At 46.8% G+C, this 24,803-nt stretch overlaps 1 protein-coding gene across 4 annotated transcripts in view; it reads left to right on the forward strand.

The window, feature by feature from the left end:
* mtgo (miles to go) overlaps window positions 1-24,803 on the forward strand; it is an 89,916-nt gene that overhangs the window by 7,471 nt on the left and 57,642 nt on the right. For 2 of the 4 annotated variants that reach the window (XM_022073063.2, XM_022073064.2), the window contains exon 1: window positions 23,792-24,018. Coding sequence is in view for 2 of the 4 variants with exons in the window: in XM_022073058.2 (XP_021928750.2) it covers window positions 6,492-6,927 (436 nt within the window). In the remaining 2 variants the exon portion in view is untranslated. Of the gene's footprint in view, window positions 1-6,006; window positions 6,154-6,469; window positions 6,928-23,791; window positions 24,019-24,803 lie in introns of those variants that run through there. The other 2 variants (XM_022073062.2, XM_022073058.2) reach the window with 2 other exon arrangements.

The following is a 24,803-nucleotide window of genomic DNA, read 5'->3' on the forward strand; positions in this document are numbered from 1 at the left end:
GGAATTTCTTGAGGTGTAGGAAAAGATGGAGATCACTGGGAGCGAGGTCCGGGCTGTAGGGTGAATGATTAAACACCTCCCAGCTGAACTCCTGCAGGAGACTTGCTGTCCGTCGAGCCGTGTGTGGCCTAGCGTTATCACTGACCGCACTTCACAGTCGGCGGGAGCTGGAATAAGAACCTCCATCTTCAACAGCTGCAACGATGCTACTGTGAGAACGCGGGAAGTGGCGTTAGTGCATGCGCCATGCTACGTCATTGCTCTATCACGTACGCACAGTCGCTTCGCGCAATATAAGGTTTGCTAGCTGTGGGACGAGTGGGAAACTTACTTTGTGGACGCGCCTCGTACATATGTTTGGGACATACTGTATTTTCCAGTATAATGTGCCGCATTGTGAGACAAGTCTCTTGTAAAGCGATAAGCGACCTTTTCGTCCATGCTTCTCGCACTCTTGCTGGAAAGGACGAGATGATTACTCATTTGAGTCGTCCGTCGTCTATTGGCAGTTGTTGGCTGCAGCTCCTGGTGTGGATCGTAATTGGGCTCCTGGCAACTTTTCTCTCCCTAGCCCAAAGGCAACGAGCGTATCCAGTGTTTACTCGTGTCACTACTTTGCGATCGCTGTTTAAGAAGTGCCTTTATTTTCTTCCGACAAATTCTCTGAGCTGCTTTCATTTCAGTTGTCATGCTTACGCCACGATTTTCTCCTTTAAATTGCCGACCGTCGTCGCCTTCCTCATCACGATCTATGTTTTGTCATGCCCTTAACTTTCCCTGGGCGTGCGCATGTCCTCATCCGCGTTCGGTCCGTAGTTCTTCGCTCCGGATGACTTCACTTCCTCCTTCGCCGAGATCTTCAGTCATCCCAATTTCTTCCTTCTTCAGCCCAAGTTGCCCCGTGTTTAATAACCCTTAAATCACTAAGATAACTTTACGTGTTATGAAGATGTCTCTTGTTGTAGATTTCTGTATTGTCTGTCCGTGCGAATATTTTAAAATCGTTTTCTGCCTACTCGTACGAAACAAAATGTTCGAATGTGTAACCTGTAACATCTCATGCGATATGTCATTTATTGGAAAGCTGACCTGAGCTGTGGCAACCAGTGCCATCTCCAGTTAACAGCTCTAAATAAACCCAAAGTCGCCTATGCCGCGTCCGTCCGTCCGTCCGTGTTTTTCAGCTCCTTGCCTGTCCAGCAAATTTCGTATTGGTTCGTACGAATGAATCACTGCGATGCCAAATTATTTTTTTCTGCGTTCATCTCGTCATCTGTTCCGACTGCAGAGCAGAAATTATGGTCGTTCTGTTCGTATTTGCCATTTAATCTCTCTAACCGTCTGTAGCACGAAGCTCGTAAAAATATTTAACACCAATTTCCACCTCACAGAAGGAAGAAACTGATTTTTAGTCCGAAAATAATTCGAAACCCAATCAGGCTCTGTGCAAGCTGTTAAAGCGGCGAAACAGTTAGTCAGGGAGGTTCACGGTACCTCAGTCAGGGTCTACTGAACAGTAAAGTTAATAACATTTTGTTCGAGGAACTGAGTTGTGCGGGCGAATACAACTTTTCTTTTCCCAAATTGCAACTCGTGAGTTTTTCAGGTGTTGTTCCACAGCAAAGTTCTGGTCTACATTAATTAATGAATGGTTTTAATTCATTACTGTAATAGTCAAAGAAAAATAATTCCCTAGCCGCTCTTACTGCGAATCTCTGGCGCGTAGCGGTCGATGTAATGATGCAAAGAATTCGGCTGAAAAATCCTCACCCTTTCTTCGAGGGAGTCTTCTTAAACTTCAAGTCACCGGATCTTATGACATGAATAACGCACGTAGCGAGTCCTTGTGTTGTGTTCTGTAAATTTCTTGCCATCTTTGCATGACTATCCATTTGGTAAAATATAATTATTTGTTTCCCATGCATCAGGACTTGGCTCGCTCTTGATGGCATCTTCCTTTGGTTTCATTTGTGTGTGGTTCGAACGCTCCTCGATTTGTGTCAGATCCGCTGGACGGCGTTTCTGAAATAACGCGGAAGTAAATCGAATCCTCATTGGTGCCTCTTGCTTCAGCGGGAGGCTGCGAAGGCCGCTTAAAGTATTTCTGTGTCTTGAGGTCCCAGCAGGTTTTGGTCCGTGCAGGAGGAGACTCATTTCTTCCTCAGTGGCCGCTCGGTCGCTGGGACCGTGGGTTCGAATCCCACTCAAGCCATGGATGTTTGTGCAGAGGCCTTGCGACTGGCCGATCCCTCATCCAAGGAGTCCTACCGTATGTGCATAGATCGAGCCAACGAAAAGTTGGGACCCGCAGTGCTCAGGCACTTGAAGAACGGGTCGTTCCCAGTATCCCAGTGTTTGCTTGACTAATTTTCCCCATTCTAGATTTGTCCTTGTAAAATGTACCTCTAGTAACTAATTATTACGTAAGTACGCGCAGAATACGCTTGGCTGTTTTAATCAAAAGAGAAACTTGGAATAGAATGGCATTAACTTGAAGGCGGAACGTGGTGGAACATTTTTTGTAAACCTTGGTAAAAGCGAAAGTGGACTGGCTTACTTCCAGAAGAAATGGCTCGATTTCAGAAAATAGCGTCACATCTGTAATTGAATTACCCGTAACGTAGATTAGTTACACCCACGATCTGAGGATCGCTGTGGCTTGCGGCGAGAGTGGCCGATACCGGCGTTCGGAAAACCGAAAAGTTTCCTGAACGCAGGATTTGACGTTTTCACGGCGAAAAGTCTGAAGATGGCTGTCATCTGATAACATTAGCGCTAAATGCTATAAAAATGCATCATGGACACCTGTAAATCAAAATTAACTCGAATAAACAATCCCAGTGCAACTTGAGTTTCGACTTTTGTCCAGCTATACCCCGAAAATAACGCGCAGTGACTTCTATGGAGCAAGGAAGCAAGGAATGCGTGCAGAATTTTGGCGAGGAAACATTGTAGAAAGCGTCTACCTGAGGATGTGGATAACATTAAGACGTTTCGCTGCATATCCGTGACGAATGGAATTGGCTGAGGATCATGTGTGAAGTGTCGTGACCAGGTATTTGCGGTGATGAACTCTGTGGTTCTTACTCGCAGAGAACAGAGGCCACGCCTGGTTAGGTTCCTGAATAACAAGGAGTTGCTGTGAAAAATGTCCAACCCTCTGGCTTCCTCCTCTGTTGGCGTTGTATTTTACACGTAACTGAGACTGCTTTGTGCTGGAAACAGAGGCCACAGCAGTTGGATTCTGTTGGACTTCACGAACAGCGTCTGCAGATCGCATTGGGTGTTTCCATGTCAGATGCTGTGTTCTGTTGTCTGCAAGTGAAATTTACAATTTCGTTTGGGCATTTTATACAAATCGAAGGCGCATTGTGTGTGCAGCTCTTAGAACCTTTTGCTTTGATGAAGTTTTCCCGCTCTTACGAGGTTTCAGTAACCGAATGGCTTGCCACATTTTGCGTGAGCCGATCGCCAGTGCAAACATCGTGTGACGGCGCCTTCGTAGATAATCCCCGTGTATCATTACCGTAGTTAAAACTTTCGTGACGCGGATTCTGCTTATGGATGCACATTTAAATCCATCGGCGCCTTTCGCGTCTTGTAACGAGAGCTGCTATACACAGCGCTCTGGAGAAGATGAGAGAGGGGCAAAGGAGACGCGGTTGCATAAGGGGGACGTCTTTCGTCCTCCTTCCTAACCCTGCCCGTCGTGTTCTTGTTTTCCTAAACAATAAAGTATCATTTTCCTCGGTACCGCCATGGCACGCTCTTTTGGAATCACTGGATCTACCTGTCGCCATTACTATTTTTCTGTGTTTCGCTCTCACCGGATATAATTGTCATGTCCCCATGAGAGCGTACTGCCACTTCCTGCGCTGGTTGTCATCGATCTGCCGATGTAGTGGCGGATTTAATTGTCACGCGGTCATGAGTGTGCGAACTCGATGCGATGCTTCGTAACTTTGTATCTGGACCTACGTAGTGTGGTTTCCTACGTACCGGATGTAATGTTCACAGTGCCGTGACTTTGTTTCGGAATTAGGAGTGGCATAATTCCTTCACAGGGCACCCGGACTCTATCCCTAGGACCTTGTTTGTGGTGCAGGTTGTGGCTTTAAACAGAAAGTTTGCGCGTAAGGTGGGACGGCCGATGCCCTGGTCAGAGTTCCCGTGGAGGAGCTACTGGGACCCGCACAACATTCCACCGCTGGCCACGCCTTTCTCCGCGCCGTTGTCTCTCAAGTGATTTCGTGTCTCCTGGTTTCCCGACCGACATCTTGTGTACATTTATTCGTCCCATGCCTCGTTTAATTGCCGAAAATAACAACAACGATGATGAAATGAGCGGAGGTTCAAGCGTGTGACGTTTCCTTTGTGTCATTCTGTTCTTAACCTTGCGTTTTTCCCGTCAGAGTGCGCCCTGGTCTTCTCCGGGTTTGCTGTGTTACGCGCGGGCGGGTGTGGGACATTCTCTTGTCGGTGGTCGGCCGTTTGACGTCTACGGCGATCTGGACAAAACTTACCTTGGGTGTTTTTTTTTCTGGTTTTGAAAGGGGCAGAGAACCGACACGTGTTCCTGGGGTGCTCTGTGAACTGTGGTCTCATTGGTGTGTATATGCAGTATGCAATTTTGTTAATAAATGATCATAATATTAAAAAGGTTTGTCACACGCGGAGGCTACACGCTCTTGTTCGGACCTTCTCTCTCTCTCTCTCTCTTTATAAGTAATCCCCTGGAAGTGGCCGCTCTGTCCGTCGTGTTTGTATTGTTTTATCTTGAGAGGTTTGCGATCTGAATCCATTTAAAGGAAATCTGCGTCTTCTTTTATAGTCTTATTATGCTCGTAATAGCTTTGACATTCAGTCCTTGGCGAAATTAATTCCCTCATTGCGTTTATGGTCTGAAGAAACCCTTTCGTCTGCGGCGACGTTCAGAGGCCATGTGCTGGTGTCGCCTTAGGTTTATGCAACTCGAGGACAATTCTCCTCCTGTGTTATAAGCACGAAGTTGATGAATGCAGGGGACAGGTACATTCGTCCTCCCACATGTTTCGTATCTGAAATTGCTTACCAGAATCTGACTGTTGTGACGCCACGTGAATATTTTGTCGTGGACGCCAAAAGATCTTCCTTCGGCCTGTTCAGTGCTACAGACAAGCCGTTGCTGAAGTCGGCGCCGAGGCCTCGAGGTAGAGGACTACCGCGACACCTCCGCAATCTAAGGACAAGACGTGAGGTTTGCGATTTCCCAACGATTAGCTTCGATACTGTTCACGGTCTACGTACGGCTTCTAACCACGCCGTCAATATTTCAGTTTATTAGGATTTGGGGTTTTCACGGCGGTGGCTGTCTTCTGGGTTGCTGCCTCGTGTAGTCTGGTGGAAGAATCGGATTTGTTACCCAGCAGCCCTGAAGATGAGAGCAGAGATTGTTCTCGAAACGCTGGCAGAATATATGGTTTATTCACCGTTCAGCCACCCGCGAGTCTTTCATCAACTTCAGTCGTCGCGAAAGCTTCACTTTATGCAAGCGAAACTTAAATTTAGAATTTATTTTCTCCTCTGATAATCGGATGTACACGTGCGCTGGTCTTGACACTTTTGTATTGGAGATCCATATTCATGGGCAGAGCTGATCAGTAGCGCAGGATTTCACGATATTATGTTTAAATAGTTTGTACGGTTTGCTCCGTCCATATGCACGTAGCAAAATGATAGTCGCGTGGGAAGTTGTGTGTTGACGCCAATACCAAACTTGGTCGAAATCAGTTAAGTATGAAAATGCCCTCCATGAGTACATCTTACATCTTAAAAAGTAAACGAGAATTAGATTTGTTTCGGACAGTTCGTGCGAGGTGCCAGGCCGACGCTCGCGTGTCCACAGCGTGCTTCCTCTCGCAGAGATTCGGTTGCATCCGGCCGGATGTAAAGTGGTTATTGTCGCAGTGTGCATGCGAAACGCAGAATCTGCGCTCATAGACACGTAGCAGGTTATTGAGAGGACGGACGTATTCATGTGAAATGTTAAAAGTTGCGAGTGCGGTCAGACGACCTGTGCTGGATTCTGAGGGGACTGCAGCGATTTTTTCCCCGCATTTCTCTGGTCTGCTGTGGGCGTGAATGTGGTAGTTGGACGCAATGCTCGCCCTTCCTGTGAGTTTTTCGCGTTTTCTCGAGTACTCCTAGGTACTGGAGACGCACTGGGCATGTCTTATTTAGTTTTGCGCTCATGCTTCATGTCGTCATGATCTTCCGCATTTTGTAATTATCATTTAAAAACATTTCAGTATTCTCAAATTTTTTGTTGTCTTTGGTTCACAAAATAATGACTGAACCCCTAACCAGAACTGGAGAAAGACTGAAGGTCGTTCTGTTTAAGTTTAAGTATGAGTGAACTTTGGAGGAGGAAAAGTCATCCAGTGCTGTTAAAATGCGTCATGAAATAAACTAAGATTGATTTCGTTTGCAGGAACGACACGTGACTTTTCCGGATGGTTAAGGTACACGACGAAGACATGATGGCCGAGGCGAGGCAGGCCGCGTCTGCGACGACGTCCACCGGAGCTCCCGGATCGAGCACTCGTCATTCGCAGTTCAGGAACGGAAAGAACTCGCACGGCGGCCTCAGCAGCAGCAGCAGCAACCCCTTCCTCCTGTCGCCGCATCACCACTTCCACTGGTCTTATCCAGCCTCCAACCTGGCCACTTCGTCCGCCGTGGGCGCCTCGCCCTCCGCTGTCGGAGCCGCGACGTTCCATTTCGGACCCGGGTTCGAACCCCAGCAGCAGATATCGCAGTATCCTCCTGGTGGTGGCAGTGCAGGATCGAACCCGGGCTGTCCGTCACAGCAGCATGTAGTGCACTTCCACGTGAACCCTGGAGTCACGGTCAGCTTCCAGATGGGGGATAACGTCCAGGTCATCAAAGGTAGGCGACGACAGTCCAGAGTTCGATCAATTTACGTGAACATTTGGGCGGAACCATCTCGTAATCGAGACGGGGGAAGATTTTTAAAGCTTGCGAGAGTTTCTAAGAGCCACTCGAGCCCCTCAGTCGCTGTTGGCTGATCGACGGTCCCCCCCCCCCCCAATCCTATGCAAATTAAGTTAAATAACATTTAATCCATGTTCATAGCAATGACGCAAAATATAGGCCTACGTAAATAATCACGAAAAATTAATTAAATTTAAGAATTTTGAATTGAATTTATTTTATCGTGGAGGATCGGTTTTAAAGAGGCAGGCGGAAAGGCGACTTTGCACCGTACAGCAGAATCTAAATCGGTATTTCATTGGCTGCCAGAAGTTTGACAACCAGTTGTGCACGTGGTGGAAATTGCTCGTAAGAAATTGATTGTGCTGGCGTGTTTACGACTTACGAAGGCAAAAAGGTCGCGTCGAAGTGGCACGTGGCTGTAGCCCCGAGGCAGGTGTCTCGTTTCGGATTTCAGTGAATGAAATTAGACGCGAAACGAACGAAAACCTGTTCAAGTCGGAACGCCATTGGACCAAAATAATGTTCCTTTTCGCTGACGTTTCCATTTCAGATGGTTTAGTACTGCTCGGCAAAGAAATGAAAACGCAGCGCTCGTATCTTACGGATTAGATATAAGGAAAACAAAGCCGTCCCCCTTACACGCCACGTAGGCGCTTGGGGGGAGAGCCGGAAAGACTCCTACTCATTCCTGACCTCGACACTAGATGGGGTGAGTGGTCAGCATCACGCCTCGGGAAAGGACCCCGGTACCCATCGGATAGGAGGCTGGAGGAGAAATCCTCTGCCCCCGTCGAGGATCGAACCCCGGTCGTCCAGCCCGTAGCTAGTCACAGAATTTTAGTCGATGGAGACCATTTTGAATAGCTCGGAGTAAATTGAAGGATAAGATTAAAATGGTTCTTGAGAATTAGGGGGTGGACTGGATTCACGTGGCTTAGGCTAGGGATAAGTGACAGGCGCTTGGAACAGCTTTAATGAGCTTCATGATCCGTGGAAGGTTGTGAATTCTCATGGGGAGTCTTAATGCTTAGGGGCCCGTCTTGTTTTCTGCTCCGTCTTAGTTTTCATTTTGTTTGATGAGATCGGCCAGACTGGGGACAGACGAGATCTGCTGAATGTAATTGGAAAGGGACACGCCCACTTTGCAACAAAACATGTCCATCTTCTCTTTACTTTTATTGCCACTCTGTGCTTTTCTGCAAATATAAATAAGTATCTTTAAGTTTAATTTAGTCTGCCACCCCCCCGTCCCCCCCCCACGATATGCAAAATGGCGTTGGTGTGCCGCGAGTGTAGAAACACTGAGATAGACGAACATCGGGAAATATCATCGTAAAATTGTGATTTTTTATGAATGCGCCATTCTTCTCGGAGGTTGTGTCTAAAAGCATCGTCAAAGTATTTTTGGTGCCACAGAAGAATAAGCACCTCGGCCGACTTGCACCAGCAACGTCGTCCATCACATGGCCGCTCGGAGGTGCGAGAGGGAATTATCATGTTCGAAAGTTGCCGACCTGTGACCGTCGATGAAGTTTCGAACTTCCGTCCGTCAAACTTACATACGGCATTGGGCCTACTCCGCGTTAATTTTAATTATTTATGCATATCGTGTGAGAAATAAATGTAAGTCGGCAGTTTCGCCAACAACTGCACAATATCTAATCGCCAACTCACGCGCCACATGGGATGAGACTTCGTGTTCATCTTCTGTAAGCGGGAGGATTTCTACTGCAGTCTCTCTGGGTTTCTCTAGCTACGGTGATTTTAAGTCACACGCAGTTGACCGAGGATTGTGCACGGCATTGAGAGATTGCGATGACCTTGATGTAGTCACTCCAGGTTCTACCCGGTGAAGTACGCGTACCTCCTAGACTCCAGAAGGTGTGTGTACAACTGCAAGGCTACTAGATTCGTTTCTAGACTGTACCCTCGCACCTAGAGAACTGCAGGCTGAGATTGTCAGCGAACCTTAATTTCCGTTTGGAAAATTAGTCCGTGAGGTTTTTGATTTCACATCAGCAGAACCAAGTAGGAAGGCCGGCGGACAGCGAGAATTGTGACGTCACGATGGTCGAAGCATTCACCGTCAGTTTCCGCTGTTGCTGGGCGCATCCACAAAGCAATTCGCCTGTAATTGCCGGTGAAAGTACAGCGTTTCACGTTTCTTACAGTAATCTTCTGAGAAATTCGTAGCAACCAAGCGGTTGTAATGTGTTTAATTATTCAAGCGAAAGACGGTCGCACGAACACAGCCAATGTGTACGTGATTGCCAGTCGAAGACAGTCACGTTCTGGCAACGTCGCAGTTCGTATCTCTCTCGCTCACCCTTGAATGCTACATCAGTCCCAGAAGGTCTTCGCCTCTTACCATGAAAGTTTAGATCGGCCTAGCGAGGGGCTGACATCTTATTTCGCCTCTCTGTGGAGGATTCTCAAAACCCCAACGGCTGGAGTGCCATTTGTAAGAAAAGTCGACCTTTGGATCGCCGTCGTAAACCACACTCCAAAATGAGTGAGAGTCTGAAGTGGTCTTGAACGTGGCGTGAGGCTACGAACTGCTCTCATGAAATGTAGAGATTGTTTTCAACGCATCAGCTCCAGAATCTTCCTTGGAACTACTTGAAATTGCAACACATTCGTAATGGACCGGTTTCAGTTCTTGCGCCGGGTAACATGCACGCTTCACATCGAAGCGAAATCTGCCTGATATCTTCCCAACGTCCCCCTTTGCCCGTCTGTACCCCTACGCCCTCATTTCAGCCACGCATTAGGGGAAATTTTGTTCTTAAAAATCCCCGCTGCTATTTTTTTTTTAAACATTTTGTACAACGCGGTATCGGTCAACGTCTCTTATTCACTTTCCTAAACCATAATTTATTTGTTCGTTGTCTGCAATGGAACATTCCTTGCAAGAAAATTGTAAGAGAAAAAATCTTGCTTGCTGACGGTAAATAAATTCCTGATAACTTTTGAACCATTTGCCAGATTTAATTGATATCTTGGGCTGTGCCACGCGATTTGGGGCCACGACCATCTGCGAACTCTGGAAATCTGAGCGTCTCCCCACGATGTGAGATCAGCTGCATCAGTGGAACTGCACCGGCTGAGGGCAGATTGTTCGGGCCTGTAACGATCTTGTATATAAATTAATTCCGTGCCAGCGCGATGTTTTCGCCGGTTTGATTATCATTTAAAGGATGCGTCTTTGAAAGCCACGCGATCAACATTTGTTTCCGAAACGAACATAAACGTGGCGGTAGGACTTTCCGATTTTGTGACAGCTGAGGAGAGCCTTGAAGTCCGCTGTTGTGGAAGATTACTTACAAATGCTGTGACAGGTGCTTTGAAAGGACGACAACGCAGCTGATATTTCCGGTTATGTCAGCAAACAGACACCGAGGCGTAACGCTGGTTTAATTCGTGGATTCACGAGTGCACTTTGATTCGACCTTAAATAGTGACTTCCCTCTTGTTAGAAATCTGCGCCGTATTATTTTTTAGCCTTTCATTTCTGAAGACATCGCCGCTAAAAATATGGCCTTGAAGATTAAATGTGGCTTATGCATTGAACCGTCTCGTACTTCGAGTTTCTTATCGCAGCGATCAATCATTTCAGACGAACTAGAAGTTTTCTACGAGCATCTCACACAGCCTTAAAAGTTTCGCTTCCCTCGGTTGGGGATGGGGGGCATCAAATGCGATGTTATTCGAGAGGGTCTCGTGTGGTCCGGGTATGCCTTATAAGGCGCAGTCCCCGAGGTCTCGTCCGGGTTGGGTTGGGTAAGGTTATGCAGGATTCGTGTAGGGTAGGTTAGCGTTTGGTTCGATTACGGTTTAGTAAGGGTTGTTTTGGGGTTAGGTTATGTAAACAGCAGAGCGAGGATTTCATAAATGCAACGATAAAATTAGTGCAAGAATGATTGAGGACGTAGGACTGCACCTGGACCGCGTTACAAGGACGTGGCGTGAAGAACGCCTGTGCAATGCTGGTGTATTCGGAAGAGTACGCCTTCTCAGGCTCTGTCTGTGTGCATCTGCGACCGCTAATGGATCCGGTCCCCAACGGTGGGAAGTAAGACTTGGAGGTAGCCGCCCTTGGCGCGAACCCAGGTATCGTCTGTAGGAAGTCGGCCTCTGACACGAACCATCCAGTGTTTGAAGATGAGTTTTTAATATTATCCTCTTGAGATTGCCCTTCTAAAATTCTGTGTCAGATTCTCACCTTAATGAAGTACACAGAAGCAGGAACATTCGTCGCACTCCTAAATTTAGAGCGAATGTGATTTCGACTGCACGAGCCTGGTTTTGCGAAAGTAAACGCGACCTTGGGAAGGTTAAGTAAGAGGAAGAGTGGAGAGAAATCTCTGACCTCGGTGGCACGAAGCCAACTCGTCGTCATTTCTTTGTAACGCGGCTGACGAAGTGTTCACGCAGTTCCTTGGGCACCGGGGGTGGATCTCTTTCCCCGAGAGCTCGCTGCTCACCTGCATGGAACTAGGCGTTCTTTGCTTCGGGCGTCTTCATGCTCTTTCCAAATTGCGTTAAGTGGGCTCTGTTATTCGTCATCGGCTTCATTCAGTTTGAACTTTTGTGTAGTCTTGTCTCATGTTTGCGTCCGTTCCGCTTCGCCCCCCGTTCATACAGAGGGGTGCACGAGTTATGCAAATCCCCACCCACGCACGCACGCACACGTGTGTTTAATTACCGTTCTAATGCCCTTCAAGCCGTCTAGGTGGTAGACTGGCGATGATTGTTCGCTCGGATATTGTGCCTTGCAGTATTATAGAAACTGACCGACGTTTCAGAGGTGTCACTGCCATGCTCGTCGCAGTGTGAACCTGAAATGTCAGCAGGGCGGATGGCGGAGTGAATTATTAAGCGGTCCCTGAAATTAATCCGCTGTTACCTTCTTATCATTGCGAGACGACTTCATTTTCTGTCGGTGACTGGCCGTAAGTCGCTTGCTTGGTCGTGCCGTAGCTCAGGTGGTTAGTGACCGGGGTTCGTGCCCAGGGCAGTCCACGTACGATTTGTGATGGACTGATTGGCACTGGGTTTCGTCTTGGGGGCTGCCGACGTCCACGGAGAAACGCATTCCTGAAAATAATTTCCACGTGCCTTGTCTGACAGAAGGAGGCCTCCGAGGCGGTCGATAGCCTTCCTCAGGATAATAGCAGCTTGATGGGAATAATTGCATAATGAGATGCGCGCTTGCTGTTATTCTTCGCCAGATGAATCAGATGCAAATGGGTGAGGAGGGAAGAAATGTGAAGCTGATTTTTGGGGCGACGCGAGGCTGTAGGAGATTTTCAAGTCTTGTTGAAGTAGAAATTGAACACAATCTGCCAATTAATCACAGATGCGCGAACTCCAAACTGTCATCCGCGTCGGGAATTTGCCTTTCTCTTGCCTAAAGGTTGCCAGGTCCTAGCACTCGTAAAATATGTGAACAGCAAAGACTGAAGGTCATTATTTTAGTATTTGTTGATATTATGTAAGAGGACGCAACGTGGGACGGAAATAAACAGACAACTCACGTACTTACTTAGAATGGCTGCGGCATTCTCGTTGGCTGGAGACATTACAGATCACGGAGTTCAGTATCCGCGGGATTTTATTCGTACGGTTTCGCCAGAAGTTTTATTTGGTTTTGCGTACACACAGAGAAATTGTATCGTCCGCACCCAGAGACCCATATTTTCTGGGGACAGGGCTCTACTGGCATTTAAAGCCAGTTTGTGTGTTCAAATTTACGCTGCATCATTTCCTTGTGGAACTTACACCAACAGAAACCGGAATGTGATACAGAAATATGTAGTTGTGTAGATGTTTGAAAGATAATGTGTAATTGGTGGTCTGAAAAGTAAGTTCTTGTAAACGAGCAAAATTCAATCGGTATTTGTGCTGCATTGACGAGGTTAGAAATACAAGGTCAGCGCATTCCGATTTAAAGGTTCTCTGTTCGAATATGACCGTGGACAAAGAATTTAATTTACAAAAAAAACACGTCCCTTACAATTGTTTTTGTTTCGTGATGTTGGCCTTTACTGGTTACTTATATAAAATATGAATTAGTATGCCAGCCTTTGGAAGGGCTCTTTTTAGGACCTGGCCTTTTGATAAGATGTTCGGAACCCGTGAGCTTTAACACCCAAAATCTCCGCGGGTTCAACCTGGGTTGTAGCGCCGTGCGGACTTGTTGGTTAATACCAACTCTTCAAAGAAACGTCTCCATCTTTAGGGCCAAATGGAAGGAGTCTGTTCCTCCAAAACATGGAATTATCCGTAAGTCCACGTGACATTGCATCGTAGAAGACGAACATCGACACAGACCAACTCGAAAGAGGAATAAAGAAGACAAGAGGCGAAGTCGACGAAAATGGAAGAGAAGCAACTCCCTCGTATGAATATCGCAGTTCACACTTCGTGAAGAATTATCTTGCCAGCTTACACTGGGAAGTTCCCATTTCTGTGCCCGGAATTTCCGGTAGCAGTAACTTCTAGGAGCTCGCCGGCACAAGCCATCCATCGTTACGGACGATAATTTTTTATTAACGCAAAGAAATAATTGCGCGGCTGTTAGCGAAATGAATGTGGCCATTTCTTATACGGCGAGCGTGTCTTTCTGTGGTATGAATTGAAAACGAGTCATATTCGTATCCAAATTGCATGTGTCATGTTGGCTGCCTAATTAGACCCGATGTAACTTCGCGGATGTTTTTGTTATAAGCAGCTCCATGAACCTTGGCCCGTCTTAAGAAGTTTATTGTCTCTCAGGCGGTTAAATTCACAGCCGTTTTATGGAGCCCTTAAGAAGGTTCGTAGAACGTACCGTTTTCACAAGACCCCCTCCATTGTACTCTTACCCTCATTTAGATTAATTTTAATAGTATTCGTTTTGAACGCCCGAGTTTTCCAAAATGGCGCCTTCTCTTTGATTTCGTGTGCGGTTTTCGACTCTCCCGTGCGTGCTACATGCCGTTGATTTACTCGCTCTGATAGTTGTTCATTATGCAGATATGTTCATCCCCCTTTCATGCCCCACCATTGTCCTCAACACTTGTTCCCAGACGTCGTCCTTCTCTTAGGATGAGGAAGTAAGTTCCATGACCATAGAGTATATAAAACACGTAAAAATTATCAGACACAAAAATGTGTTGAAAACTCATCGGCTTGTCGGATTTGAGGTTTCAACGGCGGTGAGTCTGAAGATGGCTGTCTTCTGGGTTGTTGCGCCGTGTCGTCTGGTAGAAGTTCACAGACGTTTCAGAGGTCCTTGCTGCCTCGAGTTTACGTTCTCCAGAGCGATAAAAATTAGCGTGCATATTTTATGAGTAGAAACAGTTTGCGGAAAATGGAACCCAAAAATGCCTCTGTCTTTAACATTTTTAAGATGAACAGTGCGGCATTTGGCATTTGAGCCGCCATGGCGGAGGCGGGTTTGATCTTGCAGTCTCTAGCACCAGAAAGCGCCTGTGGGACTTAATTTTCTCTGTCATAAATAAGGGACTGTCGGTTTTGAGTTTCTGTGTGAAGTGTGAACTGACCTCGACGTATCTGAAGCATTGCAGAGGCCGCGTCTGACTGACTGGTGGCAATGGGTGAAGGTCGTGTTACGAACAGCCAAGAAGAGTGAAGGATGCGTAAAAGTGGAAAGATTGAAACAGAAAATCTTACGTAAGTGAAGGAATGTACTTCGTAGTAAAAAGCCAGACAGAAGGACATGTAGACCGGGGGGTCGGGGGGCCGGGGGGCTCTCATCATCTTAAATGTGTGGCCATGGCCGTGCAGTCTGTACGTTAGATTGGCATTTATTAGTCTGCTAGATAGATTTGTACATTTGTGCCGCCGAGGTCAGCTGCTTCTGCACTGTAAACTACCGTTTTATTACGTCTGCATTTATAATTACGATGCCTTCTTTAACACTTTAAATGTTGACCGTTGCTCGTGATTCCTTGTCTGTCGTCGGCGATCTCTGACCTGGCGACTTTCCTGAATTCTGTTGACGTAGCCGATAGGCTGGTGTTAGCTGGAAGTGAGATGATGTCTGCCTCGTGCCGACCTCAAACCCTCTTTCGTCTTCCATCGCCACCACGAAAAGGATGGCAACCGAATTACGGACTGAACTCCGGCTTTAGCGGATGGGAAGTTTGCCTTCCGGATGTTTGGCGGTGGGTAAGCCGTCTTTGTTCTTCGCCTCCTACGTCACTGCTGCTTGTGGTCCTATTTCTTCACTGTTTCCGGTGCTGATAGCGAAAGAGCGCTCTTTCTTCTCCCACGATTTCTACTAGAAATCTGGAAAAAGTTTGCAGCGAATCTGAGTCGATTGTAGTGTTTTCGGCCAAACGCATTGTACGTTGTGTGTTCAGATTGTTCTGCATTGTCGAGTGAAAGTCTGTTCGCAGGCTTTGATTTCGGAAATAAATATTTTGTGTTGCATTCCATGACCGACCCTGTTTCAGTCGGTTAAGTTGGAAGAGTCGACACAGAAACCACATGGAGGAGGTGGGATATCACGCAAGGAATTGGTTCGTCGTCGCCCTTTGTTTCTTGCTGAGTGCCTTCTTGGGGCTTTCGCCCCAGTTTTTGTGTTCTAGGCGGTTACTTGGGGTGCCTCTAGTGAGCGTTTTATGACAGACAATTTCAGGCGGTGGATTTGGGGAGAGTTGCGTCCTTGTCACTCGGCTTAGGTCGGCGCTGTTGCTCTCCACCGACTCTCTAGTCTGGATTGAAGTGTTCTCAGGCGCTTCAAGGGTCAACTTATGGGGAATTTGTCTTTTTTTTTTTTTAAATTTGATTTGATTTTTCAGATTCCACGACGACGCCTTATCCGACAAAACATTTCTCGATTGTGCAGCGTCTCTGTTGGTGAATGCGTTTGTTCCTTCTAATGTCTTTACAAAGTCCTGTCTCGTATGTCCTCGTCAACATTGACGTCATGGCTGCTGTAAGAACCAGCTTGGGCGCCGTGAGTCTGTTCCACCGCGGCGAAGTGCTCGCGGTATAGCGACGTCTGGAGGGGGTGGGGTGGGGTGGGGAACGAGGCTACGGCGACCTCGTCCGACACAGGCAGCGGATGGAGGGAGATGTTCCCCGGAAACGGAAGTGCCAACTAGATAACGCGTATTTCTTACAGATTCCTCCCACTCACACACAATATACCAGGTCTGTTCGTTTATTTTCCGGCGGACTTGAACCTGTGTCAGCAGAACCCGGCCTTTCGCCAAAAGCGACGAATTTACAGGATTTTCTGTGTTCTTCTTGATCTTTCAAGATCTTTTTCACCCAAAACCTGGTTGCGTGGCTCCTCTCTCCCGGCCCCAAAATTTGTACTTGTTCCTGTTTGCCTTTCTTTGTTAACTTTAATGTCACAAGACGCCTTAAAAGTGATATTGAGTCTTGGCTCTGCCCTCGCGTACGTAACGTTGACTGTCTTTTGTTTCCGCAAGAGTCACTTTGAACCGCGAAAAGTGCCCGAGTTTTCGGAGTTCACGCATTTTGATATGCGAGCTACATGCCTCGCCCCTCCCTTCCTACCTCGAAAGTAAAGTGTAGAATGCTGTGGTTCCCCTTCGCTCTGTATGGACGCTAGTCTTTGTCTCCCGTATTAAGAAAATGCTTTGGAGATAAGTGGCCCAAAGGAGGCTGGGGAAAACTGCGTAAGAAGAGATCCATAGTTTGTTCTCTGCACCGTTGCATGCACGGGGAGATCAGAATTGCGTACGAAACTCTGGTTGAAAATTTCGAAGTGTTTTTCAGAAGGGCTGTTGAGAGGACCGGACTGCGCCCTGAATTCTTTGGACTCGGGATGGCGTCCGGTTGCGACTTCTTCGTAAGCCGGTAATGCTGACGTGTTCTTTGCGCTCAGTTCCCATTTACGCGACTGCCGTGCGTTGGTTACCGACTAAATTAAGTAATTTATTTCGAGGCTGTGATTCATACATTTTACAAAGCAGAAAGCGTCCGAGTGTTATGTGATGGTAAGTTAGTAGCATTTCTAATAAATTATCACGAAGTTAAAGCAACTCTGTAACCCAGCGGTCCACGTGTCGATAAGAATGTTTAAGAAGCCGTCCTTGCGATGATACCTCGTCCAGATCTGTGTTTGATTACCGGTCGTCGTGGTTGGGGCTGTGGATTAATGTTTCCTCAGTCTTCAGGCAAATACAGGCCTTTAGCGATCCTTTCGAGTCCTTAACCACCTCCTCCAAACTTCTGCGGTTGAAGAAGTGTCGTTATATGACCCATGAATGATCTCTTATCCGTTTCCGGATGTGGGAAGTTCAGCTGTACTTTGTAGACAGTTACTTTATTGAAACTCGAGCATGTTAGCAGCTTATGGTGGCTGTTGTGTGTTTTGAATATTGATCCGAAGTTATGACAGACCAACATGTGAAATATGATCCCTTGGAACCTAAATAAATTGTGTGCTCGAGAAGCTACAGCTGGAGCTTGAGAGGTTCGAACATAATCAGTCATCGGACTAACGTAAGATGAATGCCACTTGAATGTGTTTCCATGTCGAGAATTTGTCGTCACATCGTTCCACGTTTGACCCCTGTGCGCATACCGTGAAATGACACGCATAACACACGCGACAGGGGGAAAATCTGATGTATTTTTCTTTCTGCTATCGAATGTCGGCCTATTCAGTTGCATTTTGCACATTACACAGCGAGGTTCAATGTCTCTTAGCACCCGAAGATGGCGAGACATGTAGTGCGAAGAGAGATGCTTGCGAACCTTTGTTCTTGTCGGCTTCTTCAGGGCTCCGGTGTGGCCTTCGGTCCCTCCCATCGCCGCTAGTCTTATCGGAATAAAGGGGTGACCACGATAACAAGAGATGCAAATTTGGTCTGCTGATACGACGGTAATTTTCGTATTGTTTTCTTAAATGTCGTGTGGTTTGAAGAACTGAACCGCCTGCCTATCCTTGAACGGTAACGCCGTTTTAACTTTACAGGCCCATGTATGCACTTTCTTATTTGTTCTGTTAAATTATTTTTGTGGTTATTTGCCCTAACGCCTAGAAACGTGTCCCAAAAGGCGATCATCGCCCCCAGAAACGCTGGTTAATTTCTACCAGACTACGTGGCGCTGCAACTCTTCGATCATGTTACCTCTATCTTCAGGGTACAGTTTCGCAACTGTCGATGAAGTTTTGTTTGTGAGTCAAATCGAAACACGCGGCGAAGTCCCAGCCTTGCAGTTAGTAGGGACGGCCGGTCCCTGAAATGTTTGTTTGTTTGTTTGATGCTGGTGACTTCACTCTTTGTTTTTCTATCTCCCCCCTCATTTTGGCCACTTAATTCCTTAGGACTGCACATTATAAAAAGAAAATATGTGGCCTCTTCCTTGAAGCCACATCTGCGTGGCTGAGTGAACGCTGTCGGGCGTCGCCATTAGATTAACAAATGGCCTGATGCTGCTGGATGTTGAGTGACATCATTTTCTGTAGTTTAATTCAGTGCTGGAAAAAGACGTGATGTTTAGCCGCGGCGATACGAGATGCCTTCTGCAGATTGTCGCTGAGGTTTCAGCGAGGCGAAACCTCCCAACTTTAATGCTGGAGAGAACACCCGAAGGCCTGTTCACTTTTGTGTCTGAATTAAGAGCCCCCCCCCCCCGCCCCGTTTGTCGAAATTCAAGAGAAGCATTTGCGTGTCGAGTGATGATAATGCCGATTTTCATAGGAAACCACAGCTCGTTGTCTGTCACAAATCAGTGTTTCAAAATCACCATCCCTTTCTGATCCGGTGAACGACAGAGGTCTTGGGGCCGGCGTCTGAATACTCTTACAGCAGCCATGTACCCTGAAGGTGGATTGCTCGGGGCTCGGCGCGAATGGAGTCTAGTGTCATGATCTCTCATCACGTTACAGCGCTTATTGGGGGGGGGGGGGGGGGTTTCAAAAAATAAATTCCATTCCAGATCAACAAAAACATGAGAGGAGGTACATGAAATGCACGCACTGTAAGTGACGGGGCTTTGCCTGCTACCTGCATTCATTTTGAAGTTTGGCGCCGGAGCTGACCGCCGCATTTTGCCTTCGCTGCTGAATTACCGTCGCCATTTCTGCCCAAAAGGAAGCCAGATGTGAAAGAATGCGTGGAACTCTGTTCGCTTGTCGCCTGCGGAATCGGCGTCCGAGAACTTCATTCGGATTAGTTAAGCGACGTGTGAATTGATGGTGGTGAGAAGCTGTGCCCGCGTTCCGACATAAAATATCATTTCGTTGACCCCATGGCTTAAGATTTCGGTCGTGGAGTAACACACTGTGCTGACGTCACAAGAAGGTTTTTAATTGTACTAAGAAGATTTCCAGGCTCTAAGAAGCCTGCACCACCCACGCCGAAATACAGTTTATTTACGATCATCCACGTGTTGGACACGTGTTTATACAATTCGCTGTGATCCTCTGGTTCTCATGCGAATGAGACGACCGCACCGACGTTTACGTGCATGTGCACCACTGACTGCCCCCCCCCCCATGAAACATGGTAGCCCTGTTGTGGTACAGCGCCTCTACTCGAAGATTCTTCCTAAAATGGAGGCCACTTTCTCGTAACTCTCTCCATGGCACTGTGTTTACTAACTCCATACTTCTTGATAAGCTGACAGTCGATCACCTGGCGAAGAATTTCCCCATCATTATGGACCCTGATGGTTTAGAACCATGTTTTTAAGAGCGCGCCCCTGGACCAGAGGTTGTTCCGAAGAATTCGTCCAAGTTCGAGGCCCTGTGTCACGTTTTCAACATGCGATTTTTTTTTCTTTGATGAGCTGTTTGTTTGTTTGTTTGTTAGTCCAGCCGTCTCTTCCTTTCACAAACCAAGGACGCTGTAAGCCTTGATGATAGCATTTTCTTTGATCAATTGATATTCTTCCAATAAAATAATTCTCAGTTTATGGAACTTCAAGATCCATTGTTATTTGGTCCTCTCCTGAGCCAGTTCAGTCCAATTCACATCTTACGTTGTTGTTCTGAGAGAAGTTATCTAAACTCAAAACGCGTATCGTATTGAACGTTGCGAATTTGCTACTTTGCACTGAAGAAGGACTTTCCCGCATGAAGCGTGGGATGTCAGTGCGTTGTATGTACCGATCGAGTTACAGGGTGGACTGGGTGTCGCTACGGTGGCTAATCTTGAAGACCAGTCATCGGATCGTAAACAAAACAAACTCCAGAAGCCTTCTTGTTTCGTCAATAATCTGTTCGGTAGTCAAGAAATCCCTCCCTCTTATGGAGGCCGAAGGCCCCCGCTGGATCCTGTCTTGAGCCAGTTGAATCCATGGACCTCAGTCTGATCCCTTACGCCCGGATTAAGCTGAAAATAATTATCGGCCGAAGCCAAGTGTGCTTTTTGCTATGACCCCGTTTCCAGCTGGGCTTCAAGCTGTGGGAATCACAGTCTTACACGTGACTTGCAGATGTGCAGCGTCCGTCCCCGCAAACCCCGTTCAACTCTCGCTCAGCTCGATACCCGTGGCACTCGTGGTAGCCGGGGTTCCGCTTTGCGCGTGCGCCGCCAAACGGGCTCTTTAATTTATGCCCCCTCCCCCCGCATTCTCTGCTGGCAGAAAGCTTAAAATGTGCCACGGCTGTGCCGTGCCCCACTGATCCTCGAATCCTCCGGGTGTGAGCGAAGGGCGTGTTCAAATGAATTATTCAGCGACTGCTGACTGAGGTGTTTTTATTTTGCTGAGAATGAAGCCTTTTCGACGTCGAAGTCGATGAAGACCGCCCGCTTTAGCGTTGGCCTCCTTTGAAATCTTGGATTCACTCAGTTCGAGAGAAATCAAAGAAAGATTAATCACCTTCAGTGCTTTACTGCTTTCAGATAAGTGCTCTTTAAGTTGCTATAAACTATTTCTTTTCTGTATTTAGTTTTCTAACCTTGGCAGACAGCCGGTGTTTGACTTTGTCGTAAAGGCAGAGGCTTCCCGCGTTTCGATTTACAACGGGTGAATGAGGCAAGTCAGTTCTAGAGAGGCACTTTTCAAATCGTTAAAATTGTAATAATGAAATCGCCTAAAATGCCTCAGGTGTTTTCTTGTCGTCAGGGGCCTCGGTAGTGTAACAGGCCCGGGGCTCCGCCGCCCCTGGGGGTAGTCATGAAATTGCTCTCCTTTTATGTAAGGCGGCGGTCTGCCCAGTCAAATGCCAAGAAATTCATTTCATCTCTGTTTCCACCCAAATCCTGTCGTTGCTCATTCATTCGACGGTAAAGAATCTAATCAGTTGATTTGACACTGCAAACAAACACCTGCGTGTCAATATGAAGTAGTCTGAAAGTCTTAAGGTCGGCGCTTGGCTGGCGGCTTCTCCTTTAACCCCGGCCCAAGGTTAGTTGCTCCATAGTCCGCAACGCGCGCTATTTTTGTGTTGCGTCTGTGTTCTGGAGGAGCTCAGTAATTCGTACATTTACCAGCTGTTGTTAGAATGACCAGATAACAGTTGCAATGGTTGGGATCGAGTCCCGGACCTTTATATACTGACCTAGTAGCATTTGGTGACACGCGGGTTTAAATTATTACAATATATTTTCTTATTATTGGAATGTAAAAGTTTCAGTGCTGTCTGACATTACATTGGATTGCCTTCGTAGCTTCGAGGCTGGAAAATGAACTCATTTTTGCCATAATTTCCAGCAGGTTTGCATTTTTTATTGTGCCAGATGTGATCCTAAGACATTAAATTCACAGGCCGCTAGAAAGTGAATCCTCCCGTGCGCACTTGTCGTGTTGAATCTCTCGAAAAATGTGGTTTGTGGTATGGGAAGACGATCATGCAGTGACGCAATTGGCCAGAGTGCGCGTAGAAGCTTGACTTATTTTGATGCCAATTGCATTTCGTTTATTTCCAGGTAAGTGAAGGCGCAGTGGAGCCATTTTCCTTTTTCGAGAGCCGATCTTTTGTAATGTGAAGCGTTCCAAGAGAGTTTCTACTTTGACGGTAAGCAGCGAGCGCAGAACTCTCTTCGCAGCTTCCAGCCCGAAGAAAGCATTGACACCCGTCAGATTCTGAAAGTGAATCAAAAGTTTCTGTCATCTAGACCTTGTGATTGCTTCACTGGTTAGCACTCCTCCGTATTCGGGAGGTTCCGGGTTCTAATCTCGCCTCGGATACCGATTAGCCTGACGGAATTTTTTCGTGCGCCCGTCCTCGAACATTATTAATCCACTTCGTCCTTTGCCGCTGTCCGCGTCGTGACAGGAAAGTCGTAGTGACTGGTAACAGAATCTCACGAGTTTCTCGGGTTTCGTGAGAGGAGACAACGCGGAGCCGAATCGGGATCCTTCGCCCCAGTTGCAAGAAGATGAAGGCGGTCGGTGCCTTCAGCATGACGGGGCGACGGCCCGCGCCGTGAACACAACAGCTGCTTCAGTGCAGACGGTCATTGATGGGCTTGGCTTTCGGACACCGCGGTCTCCGGACCTCACACCGCTAGACGTATTTCTGTGACGATTTCTCCAAGAAATTGTTTAGTCCGGCGCAATACATGAATATCCTCCTCCGTGGTAAACTGGGAATAAATCATTTGAAAGTGATTCAGAACGTCCTGGAATGTTTGTGATTAAGAGGATGACGTTCAGCTCAGAGGTTATCTTTCCTCCTAATGTCCAAAACTCCACACAAACAAACCGATTATTTTGCCACCGTCCGTTGTTTTATGATTGTTTGACTTGTTCCTGGAACGCAGGAACAGCGGATCAATTAGTACAGAAGAAAGTAATTTAAAAAAATTATGACTTTATGCTGTTATGAACTGTGTTCTTCGTGTTGGTCACGTGATACTGTAATGCTAATCTAATCGTGTAGTTTGGGCGGGCAGACAAGAAATGCGTGCAGAATTTTGGTAGGGGAGAATTCGAAAGGCAATATATAGGAGGCTAACATTAGGGATTCAGACACAGAGCTCGCGTGTTGGTCCAAGACGAAAAGTCAACAGTCTCTTCCGGTGGTAGGCGTAGTGACTTTTGTTCGCGCCACTGCCAATTGGTATGGTAAATTTTCCAATAAATGCTTCGTAGCGTAAGGAGTCCATTGACTTGTATTGCCATCCGGAGTTGTTACGGAGTAATATCACGTCTCGTATTATAACTTACGCACACAAGCGACCGCACGTCCGTATCTAAGCCTGCAGATTTTTTCTCATGGTTTCGATCTGTTCCTCATTATCTGAAGACTGGTTAGTGGGGCTTGTTTTAGATTAGTCAAGTACATATCACATCAGTCCACGCATTTGCGATTTCGTGGTCACTATAACTTTATAACCTTATTATTTATTATTCGATGCTACGTATGTTCATGTTGTCGGTGCATAGAGCATAGGCGAACAGTTTACTGTGGTTTGTAAAGTTAAAATCACGCCGCAAAGACATGTCAAGGAACGGGCGTGAGCTTCACACTCCGCCCGCTTTAACCAAGGACGAGGTGCCCTTATTCGCAGTAGGCAAGATGCTCGTTGGCGAAGCCCTATCGTGTTGTTGAAATAAAACAGCGTTTAGCGAATAAGTAGCGTTCATGCAGCTGAAGAGAAATGGGATATAGCTCGATTGCTACGAAATCATTGCTTACGAGGGAGTCTGCAACTGCTGGACCACTCCGCCGTAGCTGTCGGCAGGGCGTTCATTGACTCCCGACGTCTGAGTGAGTGACCTTCCTAGGTTCGTGTATGATCGGCAGTAATCGTGGAGTGCGAGACTCGCTCGCAGCCTTTCCCCGCTTGCCACATCTCTCGGACCGCAGCCAGTGTGCGGAGCTAACAGTCTCGCGCCTTCACTCCTGAATCTCTGCTAGCGGACACGTAAGCATTCGGTCGGCTCGTGCAGATGGTTGTGCAGTCGACTATTGTATTTCGGAAAACTCTTTTAATCGACGTAATTTGGTGCAAGTTTCAAGTGTTTTTTTAACTTTATACCGATATATAAAAGTGTTTGGTGACGCCAGAGGAACTGTATGTATTGCAACTAATACAGCTTGAATTGATTCTGTGCATTGACAAGTCAAATTGACATGTAAGTACTATTTGCTGGGATAAGAGTTCGATCTTTGTTGCTCTTGGTAATTAAGATCTTAATTGTTTTCAGTAATGTTTGAAAGCATCACAGTATTTTTCTAGGGATGAAATTGGATGTAGTGTATATAATTAATATTGGTGAAGGTACTTTCGTGACGTGAAATGTATGCGCTGCCAACATTACACTGAAAATACTGGAATGTTGTCTTCCAAGCGTGTAGTTTATAATTGCAGGTGTTTTTTTTTCCGTACACCTGTTGAGATCCACAGTTTGCGTCCAGGCGAAAACGCACCCAACAAGAGATCGCATTACACGCCGTTACCTGACATGACCTCAATTTCATATCAGACGTGTCTTGAGCTGAACGGTCAATCGGTCACACAACCGGATGTGCTGCATTTCCCTTCCAGTTGAAAGATCGACTTCTTTATTGTTACACAGTTACTCTGTGCTCATTCTTTTTTGTGTGCGATGATGTCATTCATGTTAAAATATGCGTTGGAGTGTTCGCTGCAGTAAAGAAAGCCTTGTCAGAAGCATTACGCGTTCATTTCCACACCCTCGATGAGTGTGTCGACTGGATTGGATTTCTTTGTGGACAAAACAAAAACAGCGGAGCGTGTTTTTGCAGTGGTTGGACGTAGTAGCCAAATCGTGTTCCTCAGAACTGATTCATAAACGTCACAACAACAACAACTCTCTTGCCTTTGCAATGTACCTGTTAACTTGAATTAAGCTTTATCACCTTGCTTCGCCGAGCGCACGTTTTCTCCGTTGAGACT

Source organism: Zootermopsis nevadensis, unplaced genomic scaffold, assembly GCF_977971745.1.
Source record: "Zootermopsis nevadensis isolate Lab colony 2312 unplaced genomic scaffold, Znev_1.0 Znev_ptg000022l, whole genome shotgun sequence".
NCBI classification, from domain to species: Eukaryota; Metazoa; Arthropoda; class Insecta; order Blattodea; family Termopsidae; genus Zootermopsis; species Zootermopsis nevadensis.